This window comes from Leopardus geoffroyi, chromosome B3 (genome assembly GCF_018350155.1).
Source record: "Leopardus geoffroyi isolate Oge1 chromosome B3, O.geoffroyi_Oge1_pat1.0, whole genome shotgun sequence".
Classification (NCBI taxonomy): domain Eukaryota; kingdom Metazoa; phylum Chordata; class Mammalia; order Carnivora; family Felidae; genus Leopardus; species Leopardus geoffroyi.
The window spans coordinates 49,084,858-49,108,689 of record NC_059337.1 but is presented as its reverse complement, the minus strand read 5'-3'; the positions used below and the strand labels follow the sequence as shown (position 1 = coordinate 49,108,689).

General features: G+C 36.4%; 1 protein-coding gene across 2 annotated transcripts in view; it reads right to left on the bottom strand.

The window, feature by feature from the left end:
• Positions 1 to 12,129: 12,129 nt before the first annotated feature.
• PRTG (protogenin) overlaps positions 12,130 to 23,832 on the bottom strand; it is a 128,907-nt gene continuing 117,204 nt past the window's right edge. The window contains exons 16-21 of one of the 2 annotated variants that reach the window (XM_045449662.1): positions 22,794 to 22,976; positions 21,309 to 21,429; positions 19,619 to 19,784; positions 17,171 to 17,275; positions 16,619 to 16,706; positions 12,130 to 16,437 (exon numbers count right to left, since the gene is read on the bottom strand). In XM_045449662.1, the coding sequence (XP_045305618.1) occupies positions 16,382 to 16,437; positions 16,619 to 16,706; positions 17,171 to 17,275; positions 19,619 to 19,784; positions 21,309 to 21,429; positions 22,794 to 22,976 (719 nt within the window). In that variant the 3' untranslated portion in view covers positions 12,130 to 16,381. Of the gene's footprint in view, positions 16,707 to 17,170; positions 17,276 to 19,618; positions 19,785 to 21,308; positions 21,430 to 22,793; positions 22,977 to 23,832 lie in introns of both variants that reach the window. The other variant, XM_045449661.1, reaches the window with a different exon arrangement.

Genomic DNA, 23,832 nt, shown 5'->3' with positions numbered 1-23,832 from the left:
AGGACGCTTAACTGACTGAGCCACCCAGGCACACCTGTTTTGTTTTTTTGTTTTGTTTTGTTTTTTTTTAAGTAAACTTCACGCCCAGTGCAGAGCTCAAGGCAAGGCTTGAACTCACGACCCTGAGATCAAGACCTGAGCTGAGATCGACAGTCGGAGGCTTAATTCACTAAGCCACCTAGGCACCCCTAAAATTCTGTTTTTAATACTTGTTTGCTGCCCTTGTGAACTGGAACATTAAAACATTGTATATTTAAATGGATTCTTGCCTTGTTCAAACAATAATTTTTAATAAAAAAGGAAGCTACTAAATCTAACATTTGTAAATTTTAAATTTATTGAACTTACTTGGTGCTTTTGGCAAAATTGGGTGTCTATATATAGGAATCTGGTTCTCTAATACACTGTCTTGATTGTGGTTTTATAGTAAATCTTGGTTTATGGTGGTATGAATAGTTGTTTTTTTACTTGCTAGATAATACTCAACAATTTAACCAAACAATAGTTTATTTAAGTTGTTCTCCTGAGAGACAGGTTATTTCTACATTTTTACCATTATGAATAGTTCTGCCAGGGAAAATTTTGTGTTTGTTTTTTGTGCACATGTGCAAGTTTTTTTTTTTTTTTTCTAGAATAGGTGCCTAACAATGCAATTACTAGAAGTTGCCAAAATGCTGTTCAAAGCAATTTCATCAGTTTATATACTCCTAAGAAGAGTATAAGGGATCCTAGAGCTTCCCATCCTTGCCAAATTATTATTGTCAGCCTTTTCTCATGTATGTCAATATCATGTGTGTGAAGAGTTATTTCATTGTTTTAGATGCATTTCTCTAATTACCAAATGGTTTGTAAGCCATTCGGATTTCCTTTTCTGTAAAATTGTCTATTTAGATACCCACGCCCATCTTTCCATTGTGTGGCTTGAAGTTTTCTTATTGCTTTTTTTGAAATTCTTTATATGTCTGGATACCAAACCTATGAGGTTGATATTTGCACATAGCTTCTTTCAGTACACAGTTTGCTTTTAATTGTGTTTAGGTTATCTTTAGTCATGGAGAGGCTATAAATTTTAATGTAGTTGAATTGTCCATCTTTTAGTTATAGTTTTTGCCTTTAGTTAAGCACATTTTTAAAATACATTTGCCTATCTTGATATAAAAATTTATTTTCTTCTAAAGTTTAACAATTTAGCTGTACTTTTCACAATCTGGTCTTTAAGGCTTTTCCCATTTCTGGCATAAGGTAGGCTTCTACTAATATTATCTTTTTCATATGGAAATTCCTGTGAGAAACCATATTAAGGTTTTCATTTGAACTGCCTTAAATATATAGATTTATTAGGAAGTATTGACATTTTTTTTTTCAACGTTTATTTATTTTTGGGACAGAGAGAGACAGAGCATGAACGGGGGAGGGGCAGAGAGAGAGGGAGACACAGAATCGGAAACAGGCTCCAGGCTCTGAGCCATCAGCCCAGAGCCCGACACGGGGCTGGAACTCCCGGACCGCGAGATCGTGACCTGGCTGAAGTCGGACGCTTAACCGACTGCGCCACCCAGGCGCCCCGACATTTTTAAGATAGTGAATATTCCTGTCCATAAACATGTCCTATCTCCTTCTTTAAATAGGTGTTCAAGCATGTCCTTCAATAGAGTTTTGTAATTTTCTCCATGAAAGTGTTACACATATTTGGTATGTTATGTATTTTTTTTTAAGTTTATTTATTTTGAGAGAGAAGAGAGTGTGAGTGGGAGGGGGCGGAGAGAGAGGGAGAGAGACTAAGAGAATTCCAAGAGAATTCCATGGGCCCCCTTATGTTATATTCTTAATCCTTAATTTTTGTTGATATAGTAAATTATACTTTTCTTTAAAATTACACATTCTAGGGGCGCCGAGGTGGCTCAGTCAGTTGAACATCTGACTTCAGCTCAGTTCATGATCTCATAGCTTGTGAATTTGAGGCCCGCACTTTGGATCTTCTGTCTCCTCCTCTCTCTGCGCCTTCCCCACTTGTGCTTTCTCTCTCAAAAATAAACATTTATTATATAATATAAATAATTTATATATAAGTATAAATGAACACTTAAAAAATTACATGTTCTATGGGCGCGTGGGTGGCTCAGTCAGTTGTGCACCCAACTCTTAAAAAAAAATTTTTTTTAATGTTTATTTTTGAGAAAGAGTGTGAGTGGGGAAGGAGCAGAGAGAGAGGGAGACACAGAATCCAAAGCAGGTTCCAAGCTCCAAGCTGTCAGCACAGAGCCTGACATGGGGCTTGAACTCACAAACTGCAAGATCATGACCTGAGCTGAAGTCAGACACTTAACTGAGCCACCCTGGTGCCCCCGGTGGCTCACTCTTTATTTCGGCTCAGGTCATGATCTCAGTTTGTGGGATCAAGCCCCACACCAGGCTCTCCGACAACTCGGGGCCTGCTGGGGATTCTCCTTCTCTCTTTCTCAAAAATAAATAAATAAATAAATAAACATATTTTTAAAAATAAGATAAAGCTACATGTTCTAGGGGTTTGTTGTTGATATTTAGAAACTCATTTGCACTTTGTATTTTGATCTTATACCCATCAATCTTACTTAACTCCTCTATTTGGACTAATAGTTTGTTTATAGATTTTTCTTGGATTTCCTATGTAGGTGATCACATCATATACACATAATGAGTTTTGTTTCTTCCTTTGCAATCCTACCTACCAACCCATGTGATGTTGTCTAGCTATTATAGTACATTGTTAAATAGAAGTGGTAATGTTTTCAAGGTTCGTCAATGTTGTAGCATGTGTCAGAACTCCATTCTTCTTTTATGACTGAAAAATACTCCATTGTATAAATACACCACATTTTATTTATCTGTAGATGGACATAGGTTGTTTCCAACTTTTGGTTATTGTGAATAATGCTGTCAATAAAAATTGGTGTACAAGTATCTGTTTCAGTCCTTGTTTTCATTCTTTTAGGTATACATCTGGCAGTGAAAATCCTAGCTCATATGGTAATTCTATGTTTAGCTTTTTTGAGGAAGCTGAACCATTTTCCAAAGTGGTTGCACCATTTTGTGTTCTGACTAGCAGCATATGAGGGTTCCAATTCCTCCATATCTTTGTCGGTATTTATTTCCTTTAAAAAATTAAAAATTTTATTATAGCTATCCAAGTAGGAGTGAAGTGGTATTTCATTGTGCTTTTGATTTGCATTTCTCCATTGACTAAGGATGTTGAGCATCTTTTCATATGCTTGTTGGCCATTTGCACATTCCTTTGGAGAAATGTCAACTCCTTTGCCAATGTTTAAGTTGGATTGTTGGTCTTTTTATTGTTGTATTTTAGAAGGTCTTTATATTTTTGCTTTATACAGTCAATGCTGATTTAGATTTATCCACATTTCTCTATGTCTTTGCTCATCATGGCTTTTTGGTAAAAACAGCTTTACTGAGGTATAATTCATATACCATGTAACATACCCATTTGAGGGGTACGATTCAATGGTTTTTAGTATATTCACACAGTGGTACAACCACCATCACAATAATTTTAGAACATTTTTGTCACCCCAAAAAGAAACCCTATTCCCACCATCAGTCATGTCCCATTTTCTACAACCTCCAGTCCTGTGCAACCACTAATATATTTTTGTCTCTATTGATTTACCTATTTTGAACATTCCATATAAATGGAATCACACAATATGTGTGTGATTCCAATATGTGGATTCCAATCCACAATATGTGGGTTTTTTGACTAGCTTCTTTCACTTAGCATGCTTTCAAAATTTATCCTTATTGTAGGATTTATCAGTACTTCATTCCTTTTTTTAAGTTTATTAGTTTATTTATTTATTCATTTATTTTGGTGGGGGGGAGGCAGGGAGAGAGGGAGAGAGAATCCCAAGCAGGCTCTATGCTGCCAACACACAGCCTGACACAGGGCTTGAACCCACAAACTATGAAATCATGACCTAAGCTGAAATCAAGAGTTGGACTGACTGAGCCACACAGGCACTCCAGGACTTCATGCCTTTTTATTGCTGAGTAACAGTTCATTGAATTGATACATCACAATCCATTTATTTATTCATCAGTTGATAGACATTTGGGTTGTTTCCACTTTTTGGCTGTTATGAATAATGCTGCTATGAATATGTCTGTACAAGCTTTTGTATTTCCATTTCTATTGGGTATATACCTAGGAGTGAGAATTCTGGGTTAAATGACAACTCATTGTTTAACTGCTAAGCTATTTTTCATGATGGCTGCATCATTTTACATATTTACCAGCAGTTATAAGTATTCTAATTTCTCCACATCCTTGCCAAAACTTGTTATTATCTGTCATTTTGATTATAACCATCCTAGTAGATATGGCATGATACCTCATTGTCTTTTTGATTTGTATTTCCAGCTCATCATTGCTTCTTGTTTCTCATATCTTCCTTGTGGATTATATTTCTTTCTGAAGTATATACTTTACTATTATTAAGCAAGGGTGGTTAAATTCAATCTTCATCTAGAATTATGTTTATTTACTTTTAACATTTAAGTGATAGTTTATCTGGGTATAGAACTCCATATTGTAGTTACTTTTCTTTGTAATGTTTTGAAGATACTGTACCACCATCTTCTTGTTTCTTTTATTGTCACTGAGAAATCCTTTCAGTGCAATCTGTATCATCTTCCCCCTACCACCTGCCTTTAAGTTCTTCTCTGTATCTTTGTTGTTCTGCAGTTTCACTAAAATGTATTGGTATGGATTTATTTTTATGCTTCTTGATTGAGATTTGTACTTCTTGAATCTGATGATTTCATAAATTACTAATTTTCTCTTTGAATATTGCTTATCCTTCATTCTCTTTAGTCTTTTATTTTAAAGTGGCTATCAGATGTATGTTGGATCTTCTATGTTTACCTCTGTTTTATATTTCTGTTCATCTCTCTGTGCTGCATCCTGGATAATTTCCTTACATCTATCTTCCAGTTTTAGGCTATTCTTTCACTGTATTTTATGCTGTTTAACATATTTTCAAAAATTCAATGACTGTACCTTTTTATTTCTAGAAATTCTATTCATTTTCTAATATATTTTTTCTGTTATTTCTAGATTTTTAGTGGATTTTCAATATTTCTTAACCTTTTTAAATAAGAAAAAAAACAAAAACAATTTTTAAAAGGAAAAACCATTAACTATTTATTGTTTTTCTAATCACAAAAGTAAATCCAACAACACACTTGTGGATGATGGAGATCATGAAAATCCCTTCATGCTCCTACTGGTAGGTTCTTACTGTAACATCTGGGTATTTTCCTCCAGCCTTTTGGGGCATATACCAACAAACTGTTATTTATAAAAATGGGCTTATTCTGAAATATCATTGCATACCTTCAATTTTCTTATCTTGTTATATATAGATGTGCCTCTTGTCAAATGGCTGCAGAGTATTTTCATAGTATGGATGTACTATATTTTATTTGAACATTATTGAGGAACATTTAGGCCTTTTTCCAAATTCTTTTTTACTCTTATCAGCCATGTTGCTATGAGAATCCTTGAGTGTTTATATGAGTGCCTGTGCTATCATTTCTGTAGGAGGAGCTCGAAGTGGGATTACTAGTTTGTGGGGTGTATGCATTTAAAACACTATTTAATACTGCCAAACTACTCTTTCAAAGGTGCAGCCAAGTCACCCTCCCTCCAATGGCTGAGTGCTCATTTTCCCACATCCTTGCCATCACTGGTTGTTATCAAACATTTTAGTTTTCCCAATCTGATGGGCAAACATGTTTTCAGTGTCATTTTTAATTGCATTTCCGTGATTGCTGGTGACACAGAACATCTTTTTATTGGCTAGTTTAGTTCTTTCTCTGTGGATTTCTAATCCACTGCCAAATTTTCTCTTCATTTGTCCTTTTTCTTACTGATTTACAGGGTCGTTTTGTATATTAGTGATATTTTCTTCCAGTGTCTCACTGGCCTTTTAACTTTGTTTATAGTTGTCTTTTACTGTACAGATGTTTTACATATAAAAAACAGAAACTTTGGGGCGCCTGGGTGGCGCAGTCGGTTAAGCATCCGACTTCAGCCAGGTCACGATCTCGCAGTCCGTGAGTTCAAACCCCACGTCGGGCTCTGGGCTGATGGCTCAGAGCCTGGAGCCTGTTTCCGATTCTGTGTCTCCCTCTCTCTCTGCCCCTCCCCCGTTCATGCTCTGTCTCTCTCTGTCCCAAAAATAAATAAACATTGAAAAAAAAAAAACAAAAAACAGAAACTTTAACCTGGACTAGAACTGTATCTATCTGGATGAGCCCTTAGCTTTTAGGCTACCTACTATTTAGTTCCTGAGGTGATCAGCCATCTGCTGGAAAGGGGAAGTTGTTATTTCCTTGCTGCTATTCAGTAAATGCCCGATGAAAACAATTCTTAGATGTGTTAGTTAGGCTCTATTCCTTTTGCTTGGAGTGGACTCTATAATCATCCCATACCAGGATATAAAAGTCATCATTCTATAAAGTGAAAGCTTTTATTCTCCATTCCCCAAAAGAAAAAGAAGGTAAAAGAACACATGTTTTCTTTTTCTTTTTTTTTTTTTATAACTAAGGAAAACTTTTATTTAAACTGTGCAATCAATCAGTATTTAGACAGCAGTTTCATAAACATTTTGGCATTTAAACTTTTACTCATTTTTGGCATGACCTGTAGGATAGTATATAAACTACCCTGGGGAGAGGGGAAATACTAGGCAATATTTACTATGATGCTAGAAAAAGAAAACAAACCCACATTATTAAACAAAATAAGTTTTAAGAAGACATTAAAAAGGTACATTCAAAATCAAGGCAAACATTTGCTTTCTTCATGCAATGGAGTTCACAGAGCTGATCCCCTGAGTCAAGTATAAAATTAAAATAGCTCAGCTCTAGAGTCCATTAGCTAGTCTGCAAATGCTGCCCTTACAAGAAATTGGTATACAGAGTGAAAGGATCCAGAACACCCATAATATGAAATAATATAGCTGGCTCCCACACTTTCATTTAATTCACATCTTTGAAAAAAAATAGAAAAAATAGCGCATACACAGACATAAAATTTCGTCCAACAACAGCAACAAACAGACAAACTTAGGTAATATATGCCCTCTACTCTACTGATAGGCTAAGGCAATGTGTGTGTATTCAGGCTTTGCAAATTCCTTTAACAGGCTCAAGTTGCTAATCATCAGTAATCATTTTTATTTGCAAACAGAATAAATAGAATGTGGTAACAGGAATAAGAAGGTTTTAGGTAAAAATTTAAAATATTTTTATTGTTTTAAAGACGGTTCTGTAGAAAAATAAACTTCTGTAGCATAAATTTTTAAGGATGGTTTAGGAGTTAGAACTGTGTCTATATGCCATGAACTACTTACAAGATATAAACGAGTAAATCTGCAAAGATGTTCAGATTCATGATAATCATTAATGCTTCCCAAGAAGCTTTAAAGGTAGACAAGTAATCTACATATAGATGCCAGTAGGTGTTGCCCTCTAGAAAATTCACTCCAAATAGTTTAGAGAACTGTTAAGACGTTCGGTAATCTTGAAAAAGTAGATGTTAGAGAACCCTAAAAATGCACTTTCTCCTCACCTATCTACCCCCTCTGGGGATATTTGACTCTTTAAGTCTTTAAGAAGCCAAAATATCAAAAAAATAAAAGATTTAGAGGAGCAGAGAGACATGGCTGAGGCAAGGCTCAGCCCGGGAAGTCCAGGGACATGATGCACTCTGGAGCCTGCACACTAGCCCCACAGTGGCTCCTGGCCAGAGTTGCCTACCCAGTGTCCGCCCTGGGCGGAACTGGTGAGGGTAGGGAGTTGCTGATGCCAAAAGCAAGGAGGATCCATCAAGCTGCTCTTTGGTGCTGAAGGCCAACTCACAATAACAGCTACAGCTCCCGCTCCATAAATAAACTTCCTGTCTTTTTCAAGGATGCATGGCAATGGAACCCAGTCACTGCACTGTGGGGGAAGCCTGAACCAGCCTATCTGGAGAGGCCACATGGATAAGCACAATGGATAGGAACTAAGGTTCTCAGATGACCGTCACCATCAACACCAGATTGGCTGCTATGGCAATTCCTCTACAATCAAGATTCGGAAGCTGTAGGATCCTTATTGACATCTTACCTCATAGTACTCTATGTTCAGTGTAGTAGTCTGGAAGTAAGTTCCCTAGTATATGGTCTAATTTTTAACCAAAAAAGCCTCCACAATAAATGGAAACCGTAAGGAAAGAGAAGCCTGGAGGTCCTTGCTTTAGGTTTGAATTTTGACTATTGCTTGAATACCCAGGATTCCAGGAATGATGTCAGGCATCTAAAGCTAAAATTAAAAATTCATGAGTCCTGTTTTCATGGTCTTTATAAACTAATAGGAATAGAGAAGTATTAAATACAAACATAAATATAAAATGTAAATATAATTTTTTAAAAGTCATATTAAACTGATATTTTAAAAAGCAAGATATTGAATAATTACAGAGGCTATCCAAGTTAAGCTAGGAAGCTCTTTATAGAATGATTTTCATAAGAAATTCCATTTATGGCAATTCCTGAAAGATATTTAAGTTTAGTAGCTGTGAGGGAATGGGGTACATTCAAACAAGTCTTAATTATCTCTGATGAACTTTTTTACTATGAAAAATCATGTTGTAGAAGAATACTTTTTTCCAGCTTTGTTGATATATAGTTTAAATTATGTAATACATCAGTTTAAAGAGTAAATTTTGATGGAATTTGGTAATTGTATACAGTCATGTAAATAACACAATAAAATGTAGAACAATATCATCTTTAAAAAAATGAAAGATTTAAATTGAGGTAGATGATTTCATGTTTAGTACTACTCTCAAAAAGTACTGTCAATTCCCATTTCCTCTTATAGATTTTCCTACATTGCAGATGAGTGTTTAAATACTAGTCTTTATCTTTACAACCACTTTTGTCTGTTAGTTTTTGGTGCCTACATAGGCAATGCAAACATTTTTCATTTTAGCATAGGAAAAAATCTCATTGAAAAGGCTGACCTGTAAAGAAAAAAAAATCTGTTAAATGTTTCGCACCCTCACAGAAATGACTTTCAGATTACAATTATTTACACTGGAATTTCCTTTTAAGTTTTCAAAGTACTATTGCTTCATTCTGCACAACAAATTATCCTCATTTCATGGACAGAGAAGGAACGGAGGTAGGTTAGGAACTTTCTTACTAGCCAATTCTCAAAATGGTAAGTGATTAGAATTTAGGTGCTCCAGTAACTAATACTTGTTCTATTATATGACCCTCCCTCAACTTTGCTCCCTCCTAAATTAGTGTGAAGATTTAATTAGGTTGTAATTCATATAAAAACTACTGACTCTTCAGATCTAGCAAGGAAGGATGATTGGTTACACACCTGGCTTTTTCCAGTTAATAAATTCCTGTTTGGATACAGGGACTATAGAAAAATCACAAAAGATAAACTCCAATTCTGAATACTTAATATATCAAATGCTTTAATAGATAGGGACTCCAGAAACCATGACTACTCTATTTCTAATGCAACCCTAGGCACAAGCATCAGTTTTCAGGCATAATTTTGGCAAGAGAAATTGAAAGTTTGAACAGAGAAAAGATGGAGGTTAGGAGATGACAGGAGGTGAGTTACAGCTCAGTCTCCTAAATTCCCCTTGTGAATAAATGGACACAACTTAGACTTCTCTCTGTTGGTTGGCTATTACTATGTGGGCAGGCTGTGTTGACACAGTGGAACGTACCATGAGCCTTGGTAATTAAATATAATTTCTTAGCTGAGAAAATGTATCCTAGTAGAAATCCTATCTTGGCTAAGCCACTTAACTAGCTGTGATCTTTGGCAAGTTAGATATTTTAAATGTCAGTTTCCTGATGTTTAAAATGGGGGGAAATACTTGCTTTGCAGAATGTAGTAGTTTGTAGAAATGAAGTGTGTGTTTGGCATACTGCAAATGCTCACTAAATCACATTATCTCTTCCTAGAGATTGGAGTCAAAAGCAGCTGACAAATGACCAGCACTCTTGTCCCTACTCAAAATGTCATCATGGTCTCCACTCCATGATGGAGATAGCTTTATCTCCTTAGTTAAGATATACTGAAAATTAAGGTAAACTTAGAAACTCTTTCAAAACTGAAAGAATGCTTCACTTGAATATCCAGGAGTTAGAACCAACTAGAGCTGTGAAATCTAAAGCTTTCCAGGAAAAGGGACAACTAAAATCAAGCACAGAGAATAACAAGGAAAATAACATTGCTTAGGATTTGCACATGCTGATAAAGTGAGTGGAAGCTCTTGCTGAGGTTGATGGGAAATCAAGGGGTTACAAACAGCTGGTGAAGCTGAAGAAATAAACCTGATTTAAAAGGTAGAAAGGTGGTGGAGTGCCTGGGTGGCTCAGTCAGTTAAAGCTTCTGACTTTGGCTCAGGTTATGATCTTCCAGTCCATGGGTTCGAGCCCCCTGTCAGGCTCTGTCTGTGCTGACAGCTCAGAGCCTGGAGCCTCCTTTCGATTCTGTGTCTCCCTCTCTCTCTGCCCCTCCCCCACTTATTCTCTCTCTCTCTCTCTCTCTCTCTCTCTCTCAAAAACAAAAATTTAAAAAAAAGGTAGAAAGGCCGCATGTTGTAAATATGCTTTTAGAAGATAATGAATGAATGTGAGCATGACCCTGTTCATCTACTGAGTCCCTATGTTTGAGGTCTTTTTTCCCCAACCCTCCCCAAACAACATAATTACTTGAGGGAAAAGCAGAAAGTTCAACTTTACGAACACTTATCAAAAATTTCTGATGAATTTCCATAAGTAAGAGCCAAATACTTAGGAAACTTTCTGTTAAACACACAGAAATGAGGGGCGCCTGGGTGGCGCAGTCGGTTAAGCGTCCGACTTCAGCCAGGTCACGATCTCGCGGTCCGTGAGTTCGAGCCCCGCGTCAGGCTCTGGGCTGATGGCTCAGAGCCTGGAGCCTGTTTCCGATTCTGTGTCTCCCTCTCTCTCTGCCCCTCCCCCGTTCATGCTCTGTCTCTCTCTGTCCCAAAAATAAATAAACGTTGAAAAAAAAAAAAAATTAAACACACAGAAATGAGATGTTAAACTTACAAAGCACATATTCAAAAAGTTTAAAGCTGAATTGTTTTTTGCAAGTGATCTAGACAGAAAGTTTAATGTGTACATTTGATAAGCTATAATGCAAGGTTTTCATAGCTTTGAACTTTTGAAGATCCCTAAGGGGTACATCAGACTTCCAATTTCTGTAATGCACATTTTGTGTATGAAAATTCTATAGTAATAGTGTAGGCAAAATAATGGCCACTCACAGAAGTGCACACCCAAATCCCTGGACTCTCAATATGTTACCACCATATGTGTCAAAGGGACTTTGCAGATGTGATTAAGTTAAGGATTTGGAGATGGGGAGATTACCCTGGATTATCCAGGTGGACCCAATGTAATCACATGAGTCCTTAAAATTGGAGAATGTTTCTTGGTTAGGGTCAGAAAAGGAGGGATGATGGAATCAGCGTCAGAGTGATGCTACATTGTTGGCTTTGAAGATGGAGGGAAGAGTCCACAGCCTCTAAAAGCCAGAAAAAAAAAAACACAAGGAAACAGACCTTGATTTATCCCCTGAGACCTACAGAACTGTAGGTCTGACCTACAGAACTGTAAGATAATAAATTTGTGTTGTTTTAAGGCCATTAACTTTGTGGTAATTTGTTACAGCAGCCTTAAGAAAATACAGCATCTGATAAAAATGCAAGACTGTCATAATCTTAAACACTTTCAAAGGCATAAAAAGGGAAACTGCCTGAGAAGATTAAAGCCTGCAAACATACACATTGCATTAGCCTGTGATCTTATGTCCTGAGCATAAATCAACTTAACACAGAATTCTATGTATGTGTTCTTCTAAACATCAATAAAAGTCACATTTAGACAAGTGGTTGTATATGGTGATCTCCAGAACCCTTTACTCTGTGCTCACAGCCCACAAAAATTATTTTGACTATTAAACCAAAGCAATTTTACCAGAGATCCATGTGAAATATTGTCAGGAACAAAGTTTACAAAATATATGTTTAGTCTTAGAAAGATCATGACTCTTTTCCATATATTTGGAACTTTTTCTTTTACATTCAGTATTAAAAATTTACATTCAACGAAATATAAACATATATGTGAATCACAGTAGCCACCACTCAAGTGGAACCACATCTGGATATTCTTGCATTAAAAACAGACAAAGATACTTCCAATTTCATCTTTTTTTGTGACACTCCTCAAAGGTGTCTTCATATGGACTTGACAAATGATCCTGAGTAGTCAACATGAGCAAGTTTCTGGCAGAGTCCTTAACAAAGTCTAGACAAACTAATGCAAATCACTGTCATTGTTTCCAATGCTGGCACTGTTCTTGTTTGAAGCAAAGGCAAATAAAGGCATTTCACTGAGCATCTAATTGCCCTGGTGTGCCAAAGCAGATCTTTTATAAGCTACTTAGTGGATAAAGCTGTGTCCTTGCTTTTAGGCTAATCAAAATATAAAACTCCAGATTTCATTTAAAAAATTTTGGTTTCATCTAGGGTTCCCCTAAACTTTGAAATATTAGGCTCCCTTGATGCAGTTAAAATATTTCAACTTATGGACAACTTTCAACATCTATCAAAGGACGCTCACTTAAACAGTGATATGATTTCTTGGCTTATATAGCCCACTGCTCCCCACAGGTGAGAACATCCCTATTATTAAGGGACTGCCCCAAGCCTCTGAGTTAACCAGGTAATGCTTTAACAAGAGGAAGACTGTACAGGCTAATTCAGGGATTGCCATATGCTCTGGAATGGAAAAACTTGCTGAGATTTCTGTTGACATCTCACACTCAAGGTGATTAGGAAAGTAATCACATCATTTGGCAAAAACATCCTGTGGCTGAATCAGCAGATTTAATGGAAAGTCCCTATGTATGCTATTTGGATACAGACTGGGTTCTGGAGAGACATGTTTGGTTGACATAAAAACAAGAAACAACAGTTTAATGTACAAATAAATGTCTATATGTGGAGATAACCTTAAATATCTTTGGTTTTTTTTTAATTTGCTGATAAAAAGTACTTGAATAAAAACACTGATAAATACCAACATAATCGTATTGCTTTTAATTATGTAAACTTAGCCCTTTGATATCTTTTGCTACTTAAAGCTAGATTCCTAACAGCCTCTAAATAAAATTATTTCAAATCTGCTCATCTTTACTTACAGACTAATCTATATATTTTAATGGTCTTTGGTATGAAAATACTGATGAGCAGAATCTTGTAATATTTGGCATAAAAATGGCATGCGTGTGTCAGTACTTACAGCAAGTAAGTCTTTGGAAAAGAAAACAGTTACCATTTGCGTATCAGCCCTGTTGGAATGAAATACCACGAAGTAACACCACTATGAGAAATGAGAACCTTCAGGTTTTAGTTACAGTTTCAGACTTAAGACTTCAAAGAAGCTAGCTTTGGCCAAGTAAAAAGAAGTCTTTGGTGTATACTAATTATCTTATTCAATGAGACCAAAATATTTATCTTTGGTGAAAAGATTTTCTTTTCTCTCCAACAAGTAGTTTCAACAATTTAAAAATACTTTAATACTGTATATGAAGATTTATTTGCTGAAGAAAAAAAAATTACACTTGAAATTCTTTGGAACTATCTGCTGGTAAAGAACTTATTTTAAATCCTCTGGTAACAATAAGGTAGTTGAAATTACTAGTCTATTTAACTACAACAATCAATATAAACCCTATTATTTTGGGTTAGTAACTACTTACAAAAGCTTCATACCTATAGATATTTCTAGTTAATTCAATTTGGGGGGAAATTATAGTCAAATTTTTACCTTCTACTGAAAATTCTTTGGTAACAGGATTATTATGAAAAAAATCTGTATAAGAACAAAATGAAAAGGTGAAAAAGTAAAAATGTACTGGTAAATAATTAGCAAATAGTTATAGCCTAAAGATCTAGAAGAACTATGGGCCTATTCATCAAAAGCCAACCAAACAAAATACTTTCCTTAAGGGCTTTCAGATCATCTTTTTAGGCTTTTAAAATGATTCAAATTCATGCAGTCCTGGCCATATCTTCCATAACCATAAAGGATGATGTTTCAACTTTAGATTTTATTTGCCTTTTAATGAAAGTTTAAAAAATAAAATGAACTCGTTGTATTCATTAATTTTGGATGCTGATAAAAGTTGGCCCCACATACCTACTTACAAACCAAAAGACACCATACCCTGTCAATTTGCCCATGCTTGCATGAGGCAGCTTAAAAGTAACAAAATGTTCCCTGAGTACAGGAAAAAAATAACACTAGAATAACTTTAAAAGGAGGTAGTATAAAACAGGAGCTATAAAGGCAGGAGCAGCATTTTCCCTTGCCTCAGATTGTTCACCTAAAGCTCTGCTTTTTTTGTTTTGCCATGAAGCCCAGACTTAGATAACTAAATGGGGACTTTGAATTTAGTTCAGAAGTGATTGCTGGCACGTAATGTTGGTCTGCTTCTGAACACATCCAGTTTGGCACAAAACTACAAACTAAGAAACGAAGAAATGCATCATCAGACAATGGGATAGGAGATGATGGAGGCGGGACTATTATCCAGTAATATTCTTTTGATTTTAGAACACCATTTAGCACAGCCTGTCCCCCACCCCCATAAACCAAAGGTCTCAAGGGAAAAATCCATTAAGACTCCTTTTAAAATGAGGTTCAGAAGTCATTTTCAGATAATGTGAAGAACTACTTATGAAAAAATATATATATGAGGTCCCCTTTCTACACCATGTGTTTAATTCTTTTTCCTCTCCCACTGTTGGGTACCTGGTAGGTAACTAACTCATGACTGAAAGAAGGCCTATTCTAAGTGGCTGAGTAAACAGTTTGCTGATTTCAAACCAGCAAGAGGATTAACTGACTCCTGGAGTTAGCATTCCACATTCACAGCATTGACACTGAAAGAAGATTAAATAGAGTACCAAATTCTCTTAAGAATTCAAGAAAATACAAGAAAGGTGGTAGAGCCCTGAATACTTATCCCTAAACAAAACCTGCATAAGAACAAACTAAAATGCTTTGATAAGATGCTATACATCAAAAACAGTTACTGATAAAATCCAAGAAACTCTTAAGGCAACTTCTTGTATTCCTGTCCTAAATAACTTCCTGAATATTAAAAAGGTATAAGGCAAAGAATTTCATAATATAAAACAGAAGGCACTGTTACCATGATAACCTCTAGTTCATTTTATGGTCTACTGTTGCATTTATCTTTATTCTTAAAATTTTATGAAATTTCTTTACCCCCCCTTTTTTTAAAGCCAAGGTGGGATTAAAAACAAAACCAAAAGCCTAACTGATTCTCTTTAAAAATCTGTTTTCTGCATGGAGGTTTACAACTAATTCTGGACATGTTGAGGATGCTTTGCAAACTACACAGTGCGGCCTTTGGCCAACTGTCAGGCAAAGGGGAAGGGGGAAAAGGCACGGCTCTAGGCAGGGTGAGGTTGGGGTACAGCAGATAAAGCACTCAGACTCTAATGCCCAAAACATAAAGGCCCTTGAAACAATAGTATTCTCTATATGCTACTGAATAGTTCTATTCTCAAAAGAGAGACACTTTCTTTGTTTTGATCATTCATTAAAATCAACAGTCCCACTTTTTCTCTTCTCTGTGGTTTGACAGTCTGCACAGCCAGAGGTATTAAATTATCCAAACCATGCAGATGTCACAGCTTTCTTTAAAAAAATCAGAGCTTCAGATAAACATTCTTACCCATATACCTATATGACTCCTTTGATCACACACACTACACACACAGCAATGAAAACAAAATGCTACTAGGAAGTATCATTGGTTATGTAGCTGAGATAAACTATCACAATAAACGAGGTAACTAAGTTGTCTTCTGAGTTTGCCATCTGGCAAACTGAGGTAGATAGTCAGCAAAGGGGCTTTCAAAAGTCTTCCCTTTGCTCCAGTGATATATTTTATAATCCAGTCAAATATCTTGACTGTCTTTTCACATTGCTGACAAACATTCAAAATACGTGAGTTTAAAAATAAAAAACAAAACACATTCAAAAAAAAAAAAAAGCTGAAATACCCAATAAGACATCCAAATTTTCATAAAAGGCTTTGGCTCCCTGTTCATTGTCCTTCGAACAGACTTAAAGGCGAGAATACCTGAACATGGCTCTCTAGATTGGAAAATCATTTTTATCAAAGCATAGCATGGCCGATGGTGGCTGCAGAACTGAAGGGGACATTTGCTCAGCATCTAGCGGCACTGCAGGGTCTTCACCCTTCCTCGCTGAGGGATCTCCACCTGAATCACTGCCAGCAAAGGAACTGGAGGTCAGGGGCGTGGTGCTTATAACTGAGGACAGGTGTATCTCATCATTGGACTCGTGGGAGAACCTCCCAGAATCCCCAGTCTCGTGGCTGCCTTCACTATTCGCTGAATGCTCAGTATCAGCTACAACACCAAAGGGTCTTGGGAAGCTGGTTGTCTGACCTGGGGAGCTGGGAGAGTCTTCATCGCTGATTAACACAGTAGTGCCTGGCTGGTAAAAGCAGACCGCTTGAGCAAATCTTCTTTGAGGCTAGACAACAATACATAAGACACTGTCAGTGATGATAGAGTGCTCTTGAAAAATAATATATGGTTTTACATATTCTATATATTTTGAGATAGCAATCTGTTCAAATACATGGGTGAAAGGCCATCATCACAAAGGGATTATCTAAGTCAGTAGTTCCCCACCCAAGTGGCTGTACATCAGAAGTGTCCCAAGGCTTCTTCAGTAATTTTTGATGCATATTCCTGCCCCATCCCTTTCTCCACTGTCCCCCTTTCCCTGCTGAAAACCACAGCTCTGATTACTATTCCAACTGTCACTTCGGTGATCACGCACCATGGATTTCCATAGAGTCATGCTCGAAATTAATAAAATCATATCCAGAGAGAAATGAAAATTAAAGCATTCATTTACATTTTCCTCTCTTTTTAATTATCATTTCATAATACCATGGGTTGACAAAAATTTTTCTCATTTAGATGGGTTACCTGTTCAACTTTTGTCTTCTTGGAATCTTGGAAAAAAAGCCATTTTTTCTTAGAGTTGTTTTTAATTATAGGACCATAGCTATTAATTATAAGATCAGTTCCTCCCTGGAGAAAAAAAAAGGAGAAAAAGTAAATATTACAGATTTCAGTTTATTTCAGTTTATTTCAGTATATTTCAGTTTATTTCAGTTTAACATGTAATATGTGGCACACAAAATTTTTAAATGTTAAAAGAAAAAACATCAGAGATATCACCGTTTCTTTTTTCACACAAGCAGTACACAACAAATTCAGGGTATTGTTAGTGATCAAAAAGACGTAATAGATTTATTCTTAAGAGAGATATATATGCTGAATTATTTGCTGTGAAGTGTAATAATTCCAAAAATTATTTTCAAACGGTACAGGAAACAAAAACATGAGAAATATACAAGTACGACAAGATACTGACAATTATTTGTACATTCGTTACATTATTCTTCAACCTTTCCACATATTTGGAAAACTGAAAAAGCAGTGGGGAAGAAAAACAATGGGTCTGCATATGCTCAACACTGCTCAACAATGGCAATAAATGGAGGGTCAGCTCTTAGGCTAAGCCAAGGGAACTGAGAGATCCATTCTCCAAACTGGCTTCTCTGCTTCATATAGGCCTCCCTCTGTTATGCCTCTTTCTTCCTTTGAGAAAGTGAGCGGGGGAGGGACAGAGGGAGAGAGAAAAACGGTAAGCAGGCTTCCTACCCTCAGCACAGAGCCCGACAAGGGGCTCCAACCCAGGAATCATGAGATCATGACATGAGCTGAAATCAAGTCAGACACAACTGACGGAACCACCCAGGAGACCCTCTTTTCACTTTAGATTCTCTCTTTTTTCCCATGTCTTCCTCCCCACACCACTTTTCTTCAGTCCTTTTCTCATATCCAGTTCCAAGTTGGTAACAGAACCCCAATGTATTTTAGTACTTCTTTGCTTATTTAGGATTTTTAGGATCCAATGTTCTAGATTAATTTGTAATGAGTTGAATGGCTTACATGTGTATCAGAAAACACGAGCTAAACCACCAAATTAAACGAATTATTAATAAATTAATAATTAAGTTATTATTAACAAATTAACTAAATTAAAAAGACAAGAGGAGTAGCAAAAATGAATTCATTATTATTTACTCATATATAGCACTGCACTAGATACAAGGAGGTTGCATCTGTTAAATATAATTGTATAAAATTTAATATCAACATTTCTTGAGTGTTATTAGACTTCTGTTATTCTAAATTTTAGGGAAGGGCTGGGGAAGAATTTATACTAGGATTTGTCAAACTTTCTCTGTAAAGAGTCAAATAGTAAATATTTTAGATTTTGCAGGCCTTATATGGCCTCTGTCCCATTTTCTTCTCTTCTGTTATACATTTTTTTCAAACTACCCTTTAAAAATGTGAAAAAGATTCTTAGCTGGCAATCGACTGGCTTGGGCGAGGTTATAGTTTGTGGATACCTGATTTATACCACATCGGTTATAAGAGTATTATAATAATGCATACTAATGTTGCAATGTGACTAAAAATAATTTTCAGTTGGTGTTCCTAATGGTCATCACTGTACTGTTATTACATATAGTGGAAAGGACATGAAGTAACATCCTCCAATGATATTTCTTTACTATATCCAACCTCCTTAGTCTATAAAGGGAAGGATCTTGAGACATCTACTTAGATACTCCATATTTTTAAAAATACTGTTTGTACCTGGAATGTTCTGATGTTCAAGGCAGTTAAAAAAATCAACCAAACTAAGTATAAGAATGGATTAATAAAGGGGCGCCTGAGTGGCTCAGTCGGTTAAGCATCTAATTCTTGACTTTGGCTCAGGTCATGATCTCACAGTTCGTGAGTTCGAGCCCCACACTGGGCTCAGGTTATGATCTCACGGTTCTGGAGTTCGAGCCCCACACTGGGCTCTGTGCTGATAGCACAGAGCCTGCTTGGGATTCTGTCTCCCTCTCTCTCTGCTCCTCCCCTGCTTGCTCTTTATCTCTCTCAAAATAAATAAAAATAAACTTAAAAAAAAAAAAAAGAATGGACTAATAAAAAAACTGCATACCCAGTAAATACAAGGCAGCTCAAATTATAGTAAATGTAGATTAATGACCCTGGTGTCCTTATCTAAGACATGTTAGTTCCATATAACCACATCTAATCGAATTTATGCTAACTTCTCATTTTTTTCTATATCTCTCTAATCCTTTATACCTTTATCCTTTATCTATCCTTATCTTCTTCTCCCCAAATATTTTATGTAAGGAAAAGGAAACTGTTTTACATTTCTTCAAGTAGAGAATGGATGAAATATGCTCAACATATGATTTTTCAGCAGTAAATTTCACACATAAAGGGAAGACGAACTGAGGGAAGGATTATGCAGCAAATCAGTATCTCAGCTCAGAGTACCTTTGCATCAATGAAGCTGTTTGGCATTATCATTGGCATTAAGGATTCTTCATTTTCTACAGCTCCTTCTAGGTTCTTTCCTACTTCATTTCCACTGGCTAGGGAGGCACTAGTACGAGGTAACTGTTGAGTTCCATTCTGTGCCATCTTGGAAGCAGATGATTTCCTGAAATATTGCAAGAATAGGAAATCTTCTAATTTCATAGGAGATCTAGACAAATGTACCAAATTTGGTCTACAATCACAACTTCGCAAACAGTGGAGTTCTTCAATGCTTGTTTCTCAAATATCTTTAGAAATGGAGTATTAGATTTTTATCTCCCAACTCACTGCTGCAAACTTTTGTGATTTGAAGAACGTTCTGTATTTCTTTTTGCCCCAATATCTGCTTATATAAAATTACTTTTCACACTTAAGAAAAACCTCAATAGTTACAAAAGTACTATTATTTATTGCTATTGATTATATCAAATTTATGTAGAAAATTATAATTTTAAAATTCACACGTTCCCTTTCAGGTCGGCAGATCGTCCATCACACTAACGTAACAATTCAGATGCCAGTTAATGATGGTAAATTTACCATAGCACTTTTGTAAGATTTAGATATCACTAAAACAATGTGCAGAAAAATTTTATAAAAAAATTCTTAAAGTGAGAACCCTATACAGCAAAACTAAGCCAGTTAAATATATAAAAGGATTTTAGAATTCTTTCTTTAACATAATATGCTTTCTGAGTACGTTTTTATGCACAAGTACAAAACTTACAGGGTAAATTCTGATAATCAGTGCTAATGGAGGGAGTCTAGTGATAGGGATTATCCAAAAATAATGTGTATCTGAGTTTGCCTTTTTAAAATACAGTAAAAAAAACTTTAGGATAAATAAAAGCAAAAGCCAAAACATAAAAGGTTAGATACAGACAAATTTACTGAATACTGAGGGTTTAGCTCAAGTCGAACTACAAATAAGACTAACAATTTATACAAAGGACAGATCCCTAATTATTGTATTTGTTTTACCCCATGTCTGGAGAATCCCAAACACATGTCCTGTGGAGGAAGTAAGGGAGGAGCTCTCAATGGCAGGCTACTTAAGTGTGAAAATATTCCAGAGAGTAAGGAATCTTCTCAATCAGCACATACATCAGGTTAAGTGTGCCATTTTAAAAAAGAAACCAAAGGATGTAATTTGTACTTCTCAAAATAAAAAGGAAATGAGGAAACTAGGGTCTCATTGAATATTTTATTGGTGGGGCACTTGGGTGACTCAGTCGTTAAGCGTCTGACTTTGGTTCAGGTCATGATCTCACAGTTTGTGAGTTCAAGCCCCACGTTGGGCTCTATGCTGGCGGTTCAGAACCTGGAGCCTGCTTTGGACTCTGTGTCTCCCTGTATCTCTGCCTCTAACCGGCTTGCTCTCTGTCTCTCTGTCTCTCAAAAGTAAATAGACATTAAAATTTTTTTTTCTAAAGAATATTTTATTGGTACAGTTTTTTCAAAGGGCAAAAAAAATAATCTCCTCCCAAAGTGAGCACATCTGTATAGCAATTAAGAACTGAAATAACATTATTTTAAAGTGGAAAATCCCAGTTGCTCCTGAAGGCCCTTGACTTCAATTTGCTTCTTGTGGTTACTGTAATTTAAATGTTTTTTAACCACCTCAAAGTGTCTAGCAATGGAAACACACCTGGCTTTACTTCTGTATATCAGGATGAGAACGCAGATGAGGATGCAGGTCAAAGCTATGCCAACGCCCACAGCAATGCCAGTCATCGATTTCTGGTCCAGATGGTAATACCCTGAATAAACTAGAAGCAGAAACACATACACTCAGAATCAATCAGAAAAATAAATGGTTCCATTTATCATAATTGATAAATGCTTTTCTATAATTTTTCTTCCTCTCATAGGAAAAATTTTTGGCAGTATCTGTGTCTAAGCAGAAAAGTATTACTCTTTTATTGGTCATCTCAAAGATCAGTTTATCTTCCCATAATGAAGATTCCAAATACAAGTTCTAAATACTACATTATTACATGAAACATGAACGCCAGTGCATCACTTACAATGCTGAAAGACACAAGGCATATATGTTTCTTGATGAACCAAAGGGTAGCTTTCATGTCATATTACCTTAAAAGCAGATCTTGTATATTAAAGATTAGTTTTCCATGAACATGTTTGCATTTACTTACCAGGGCTCCTCCAACTTTAATGTGCACATGATCACTAGGAGATATGTTAAAATACAGATTCTGATTCACTACATTGGGGGTGGGGCCCATGATTCTGCACATCTAATCTAACAAGCTCTCGGGTGATACTCATGCTGCTAGTCCCTAAACGCTCTGAGTAGCAAGGTATTTGAGAAGTGAATATTAGCCTCGCTCTCCTTTTCCCATGATAAGGTAGCTACCACTGCTACCTCCCTCCAGTGCTTAAAGCTCTGCCCTTTCTCTTTTTTTTCCGCTCTCTCCTTCCCTGTCTTTCTCTTTTCTCACCACCTCCCCCACACACCTGCACACACAGCAGTAAGGTACTGAATGACTATCCGAGGAGCTATGAGCCCTGTCAAGTTCAGCTGGCATTTCCTCCATTTAAAGCCCCTCCCTCTCCACAGGCCCACTTCCCCAAAGAGGAGGAAAAGAAGGTGGCTTGTCCTGTACCACAGGAGGCCCTGGTTTCCTTCAGGACATGACAACTGCCCTGAATGGAGTGAGGGTGTCTCTTTAAAGATATTTCTTCTATTTATTGTTTTTCTGGAGAGAAACAACTTTCTCTCTGGAAAGGCTGTTTTTCTGTGGTAAAAACTCTTAATGAAAACCATGCTTTCAGCTTGAACACCACAACCAGCACTGCTGTTTATTTCCACGAAACCTCTCTGGAAGCCGACTCCCATTAGTCCTTGGGCCGTGTGGCTCCTTTGTCTTGGTGGCTGCACAGCTGGAAAGAGAAGTAACTGGGACACAGTGGTCTGAAAACTGCAGTTAATTCTGAGGTAAAGTTTGTTTACTTCTAGAATGCAGGGAACAGCCATGGAGCAACAACTCAAAGAGCTGAGTGCAGGTTTAGGGGTATGGCCGTGCTAGGAGAGGAAAAACAGTACAGAAGAGCCGAAAAAAAAATACTGTACGTTCTTAAGAAAAATCAGTGACTGTGGCAGTATACAGACCTTTGGCATCAGCAGAATCCAAACGCTTGGGCCTCTGATTTGACTCAGAGGTTTCCTTTGGAAGGACTGCCAGTTCCACAGAATTCGAAAAGGGTCCTTCTCCCACCTCATTTGATGCAGATATCTTGACAATGTACACATTTCCTGCCACCAGATTTTCTAGCAAAGCCATGGTTATTGCCCCTATAAATACATCAAATTACAAATTTAAGTAAACCTTATTTATCTTTTAAAAAAACACACAACCATGACCCTTTATTTGAAAAATGTTTTCCTGATTATAAAAGTAACACATGTTTATTGTAGAACATTTGGAAAATACAGATATAAATAAGGTGACAATCTCCCTTTGTTAACATTTTGGTTTATTTGTGTGTGTGTGTGTGTGTGTGTGTGTGTGTGTGCGCGTGCGTGTGCATGTGTGTTCGTGCATACATGCATACACACTGTACATGTATGAGTACATATTTACTACATGAATTTTTTATATTTTAGAGTTTTCACTTAACGTTGTACCATGCAAACTGCCTCTATATAATCCTTCTCTGTAATTTTGTTTTAGGAGTTTTTTAAAGTTGTATGTATTTTTGTTTAGGTTTTTATATAATGTTTTTTATCCCCTCAGATTTTATATATACATCAAATTTGCTCTTTACATACGTATGGATACAAACAGCACTAAAAATTCTTTAGAATATTTCAAACATAGAGAGTATTCTAAAGAGAAAAAAAACTCTTTAGAATATTTCAAACAAAGAGAGAATGGTACAATGAATCCAGATTTAACAGTCATAGTTAGATTTTTTAAATCCAATGTGAAAGTCTTTTTTTCTTTTAGAAAAAGGGATGTTTAGGGATCCTTTAGGAATGTTTAGGGATGCCTGCCTGGCTTAGTCTGTGGGGCATGTGACTCTTGATCTTGAGGTCGTGAGTGTGAGCCCCACACTGGGTACAGAGATTACTTAAAAAAATAAACAAGTAAAACGGAAAAAAAGGAAATGTTTAAACTATTTATAGTAATCAGTTGTGACAGAGGATC